The sequence below is a fragment of the Oxyura jamaicensis genome, chromosome 4 (assembly GCF_011077185.1).
Source record: "Oxyura jamaicensis isolate SHBP4307 breed ruddy duck chromosome 4, BPBGC_Ojam_1.0, whole genome shotgun sequence".
NCBI classification, from domain to species: domain Eukaryota; kingdom Metazoa; phylum Chordata; class Aves; order Anseriformes; family Anatidae; genus Oxyura; species Oxyura jamaicensis.
In genome coordinates, this window is record NC_048896.1 from 9,062,909 (window position 1) to 9,067,904 (window position 4,996).

General features: G+C 48.1%; 1 protein-coding gene across 1 annotated transcript; it reads left to right on the forward strand.

Annotated features, from left to right (window-relative positions):
• The first annotated feature begins 735 nt into the window (after positions 1-735).
• LOC118165493 (nyctalopin-like) lies at positions 736-2,125 on the forward strand. The gene is made up of 2 exons (XM_035323514.1): positions 736-751; positions 864-2,125. The coding sequence occupies exon 2, from the start codon at positions 908-910 to the stop codon at positions 2,087-2,089; it is 1,182 nt and encodes a 393-aa protein (XP_035179405.1). The 5' UTR covers positions 736-751; positions 864-907; the 3' UTR covers positions 2,090-2,125.
• The last annotated feature ends 2,871 nt before the right edge of the window (positions 2,126-4,996 follow it).

Below are 4,996 nucleotides of genomic sequence, written 5' to 3' on the forward strand. Positions count from 1 at the left end.
CTGCACTCTGGATATAGGATGTAAACCAGGGAGGAATCAAAGGACATCAGTTTTATAGACCCGAGTCCACCTCTTGCTGCTCAGTGGCATTTTCACACCCACTGGAAACAGGTGACACCCTGAGAAGGGCAGCATGCCCCTGGGGTGCTCTGTGCTTCACCCTTGGGGTTAATCTCTTGCCACCCAAAGACAGCTCAGGGCTTATCCTGAGATGCTGCTCCATCAGGACATGGCACTGCCCTGCATGTTCCTGGTTGGCAGTGAGTGTGAGGTTTGCTCAGCTCATGACAGTCTCCCACATCCCATGCCAGATGGGAGAGCCACTCTAAGCTGCCTGTGCTGAAGTCCAAGCCAGAGGGAAATCCAAGAATCCCTCCCCTACTCCCAAAATAGTGTTTTGTTTGTTTGTTTGTTTGTTTTTTGAGCAAACTGCCAAGCCAGTCCTGAGAACCATGATCAGCCCAGGAGCAGAAGGGTCTCCCGGACAGATCCCAAGTGAAGTCTATTGCCTGCTGCTGTTTGCAGAGACCAGAAGGTCGGGAAAAGCACTGCCAGAGCATGATGCTCTGGGAAATCTTCCTGCCTCTCAGTAATGCTCTTTGCAACGCAGCAGCACTTAATCAGCTTTTATCTGCCTAAGACTTGATCCCCATTGGTCTGCAGCAGCCAGAAGTAGCTAATTTAATTTCACTGTGAGCTAAAAGCACAGCCCCACTGTTCCTGCAATGCTTGCGGTTCACCTATCCAAAAGGTACACGCTCTTTTTCTTGTCTTCTTCTCTGCTATCTGTCAAGTATTAGATGTGGTGTCTGTCTTGTGGCTGGTCATGTTCTTTCTTTTTATATTTATATTTACTTGTGCAGCAAAGACTGGACTGAGTCTGAATCTCTCTGATTCATGCCCAAGCATGTGCAAATGTGCACCTGAAGAGATTATCCACTGTAACAGAGCTGGACTGAGATCCCTCCCTGGAGAAATAGCAGCATCCACTGTCTCGCTAAACCTTTCCAATAATTATTTGCGGATTCTTACCACCAACACATTCAGAAACCTGACTTTGCTCCACAGCCTCTGGCTGGATGGGAACAATCTGACTTTCCTGTCCCCGGGGACCTTCCATGCTCTCAGCAAGCTGCGAGAGCTGCACCTCAGCAGGAACTCGCGCCTCACTTACCTGCATGCAAACACCTTCAGAGGACTATTCAACCTCATCAGCCTGGACTTGTCTCATTGCAATATCTTTGAAATCCATCCACTTCTCTTTTCACACCTGCCCTCTTTAGAAAGACTTGACTTAGCCTTCAATAACATGCGCTATGTCCCACAAGCCTTTAGGAACCTCTCCAGCCTGGTGAGGCTGTCCCTGGAGGGCAATCACATAGAAGCCATTGGCAGAGATTCCCTGAAGGACCTGGAAACCCTGTATGATCTGAATCTCAGGAAGAACCGCATATGGATTATTCAGAGTGGTGCTTTTACAAAGCTTCCCAGATTGGGAGTGTTAAATTTAGGACACAATTTCATTGGTGATTTGCCTAATCAGCTTTTCAACGGGTTGATCCAGCTCAAGACTATGCACCTTGAAGCCAACAGAATCACCGCTATTGACTGCACCTTCAGATATCTGCTTAACTTGAGAAACTTGTACCTGAACAACAACCAAATATCCTCTATTTCAGACTCTGCTTTCTCTTACTTAAACAAACTGCATTTCCTCCACCTGAGTAAGAACAACCTCAGCTCCCTCCCGATCCACTTGTTCACAGAACTGCCCAAACTGAAGCATGTGTTTTTATCTCACAACCCCTGGAAGTGTGACTGCAAGATGTTTTGGTTTCTGCAGTGGACAGCAACGTACAGGGGAGCACTCCAAGGGCTGCACTGTGCCTTCCCGGGCCATCGCAACATGACAGTGCTCAGTGTCCCTCATCCAGGGGACCAGACGGACTGCATGGCACAACCCGAGCTGGTGAGCGAGGACAAGTGTGGGGCAGCTGGTACCAGCATGGCTGCTGGGCCTCCTGCTCCCCCTACCAAGGTCTTCCTGCTGGTAGTCATCTGCCACATGTGGCATTTGGCAAGGAGATAGGACACCTTGGTGGCCACGCTTTGTCAGTGTTTAAATTACAAAGTGGAGGCATATTTTCTCACAACTTGCTTATGAACAGTGTGTTCCATTACAGGAGGGTTTTTTTATATGAAAATAGGCTTTTTTCTTAACATAAACGAATTAATTCTGAAATGCTAATATCAAGATGTGCTTAGAAAGAGCTCCTGTTAGCAAGCACAGGGCTGGGACTTGTGCTGGAGATGTGGGGCTGGTGAGCGCAGCCCCGGGCAGCCTCTGCTCCCTTGCTGACTGGCCACAACCACACATGCTCTTCTGTCTTCCCGTGTCCCGTTCATGCAGGGGACATTGTGAGTATTGCTGAAATACAAATAAATTGCAAGTGTTCCAGCACATCTGGAATCCCTGTAAGAGACTCAGTCCACTGGTGTCTCTGTGAACATGTGGTAGTTTCCCACAGGTGGTATATGAGGTGCTTGCTGTTAAGAGACAAAGACAGTGTTCAACATACTATACACAACAAAGCAGTGTTGGAGTAGTGGGAACAAATGTCGCAAAATAAAACTTTTTATCTCTCAGCTGCTCCTCAGAGTATCAAGCCTCAGCTAACAAAATTATGCATTAGCCCCTGCAAAGAACCTGTGTGTCTCATGGATGGTCTGTATGAATGGTCTGCTGCTTTTGTTAATGATCTCTAACATGGTATCGTCACACCACTGCTGTCTCCTCCAGCTGCCAGGATACACTGCCAAGAGCCTGCGATGCCTCCATCACAGTCATTCACTTGTCTTTCCTCTCTCACACATAGTAGCCTTCTCCATCCTCCCAAGGGGGAGTTTCCATTTCTGCAGCAGGTATATTAAAAACAGCCTGCTGTGGACTATGTGATGCTCTGCTAGGAAGTCCCAATGACATCCAAGTGCCACATCACATGGCCAGGGATGAACTTCATTTAAAGTGTAGGGTCAAGTTTGAACAACATGTCTTCTACTCCAGTGATTAAGTATGCTCTGATCAGAGTCTTATCCCTGTCCAGACCTTTCCCCAGCTCTTCACTTACCATCCTCTGCACAGTTGCTCCAAAATGCTACTCAGTTTTGTTAAATTGGCGAATAAATGTCCCATAGTGGCACATCAGCACAGAGGAGGATTTTTTACAAGCTTCAGCAGTGCGGGTTCAAAGGCACATTCTTCCCCAAGCCGGTACAAAAACATTAAGTATTTATGGATGCTTTTTCTTTTGCAAGATTATTGACATACTCCTGGCCAGATAAAACACCTTGATGGGTTAAACCTTTGCCCCTGCCCCTGCCAGGTGCAGGCCCCTTGCAGGAGGAATCTGTCTGCTCTACAGTAAGCACATCCCCATGCTGGCTCCCAGGAGCAGCCCAGCAACCTCCGCTCCAATGGCACTGTGTGCCAGCGCTTAACTGAAGCGTCCCATGCTCACAACAGCAGTGAAGACAAATCCCATCCTTTGTCAGGCTGGCTCAAAGCACAATCAACATTCTCTGTCTGCACTTGGCAAATCTGGATTTCCTGCAGAGATGAAATCTCACCAAGGGTACAGTGAATAAGTCTGCCCACAGAGACCTTTCTTGCAGAATTAACACGGTAATTCCTGCAGAATTAATGTGGTCAGAGCCAATGCCAAGTTTCTGTTACACGAAGCACCCTAAGCATCGATTTGCTGCACAAAAAGCTGAGGGTGCCAGGATTTTCCAAGAAAATCTGCAGGGGCAGGGGCCTCAGTTTTCTCAGGACTGAGAAATTTAACAGAAGAGGTGGAGAAACGTTATTTGACCCTCACTTCCCTAATACTTCACAAACTTCACGTTGCACCCCGCGCTCTCCCATCCCACGTGCACGATTCCCAAAGCCCCCAGACCCCTGGCGTTCGGCACTCCTTCGTGCCACAGCCCCCTGTTCTCGGGGCTGCTAGCACGGAGCAGCACCGAGCACTGAGCCCTGAAGCAGCACGGGGCTGGAGCTGGCCGAAGGGCACTCCACTTTTCCTCGCCAGTCCTCTCCTGTGCTGGGGCTGACTGCCACCCGACGGCCAAAAAATGCTCCGATGTGGTGACAGCTTCTACCGTGCAACCTGTACGAGAGCAGGTTTGTGTCAGAGGACGATCCGTCTCTACATCACATGTTCCTCACTCAGCGCTGCGGCCTTGCAGGCCCCCACTTGTATGGTAGCTTTGTTTGCAAAGCTAAGGAAGCGGTCAAACCCACAATATGCTTGGACCAAATGACTGCAGTTATGCTGGGTTGCAGACAGAGATAGGATCCATTCCCACTACAACCCATACTGACCACCTCAGAGCCCTCACGTGAAAAAAAACAAACAGTATCTCATGAGAGATAATCAGGTGAAAAGAGCATTGTTGCAAGGTGTTGGTCTGTTATGAATGCATTTCTGTGAGCTCTTTGTACATTAAACCTCCTTTTGGGTCTTTTCCCAAAGGCATGCATCCTGGTGAAATGACAGGCCATCACCTCCTGCCCCATCCAACACGGTTTCACCTACCACCCTCTTTTTAGTAAGATGCTGTTCAGTCTTCGTGAAGTGCAGCAGTCCAACCACACCGTTCTGTTTTGTAGAGGTATTTTGATCTTTTGCCATGATCCTTTTCCACAGTAGGGGAAAGGGTCTGTAATGCACAAATTGACCTTTGAACGTCAAGTCCACTAGAGCAACAGCTAAAAAATTGTAATTACTGTTTGTTAGGTACAATAGCTAGCATGCATAATGAAGGACCGATCAGCTAACACGTAAATTCCTCTTCCTTTTTGCTTTTTAGGAATAATCAGGTGACACTAGCCTGGAGGTTTGAATAGCATCAATTAAATCCAAATGTAAGCTGGTGCTCTTTTCAGTTGCAAGAGGGGAACCTGCACCTTGAAGTTCTGGATGGAGGTGGACTT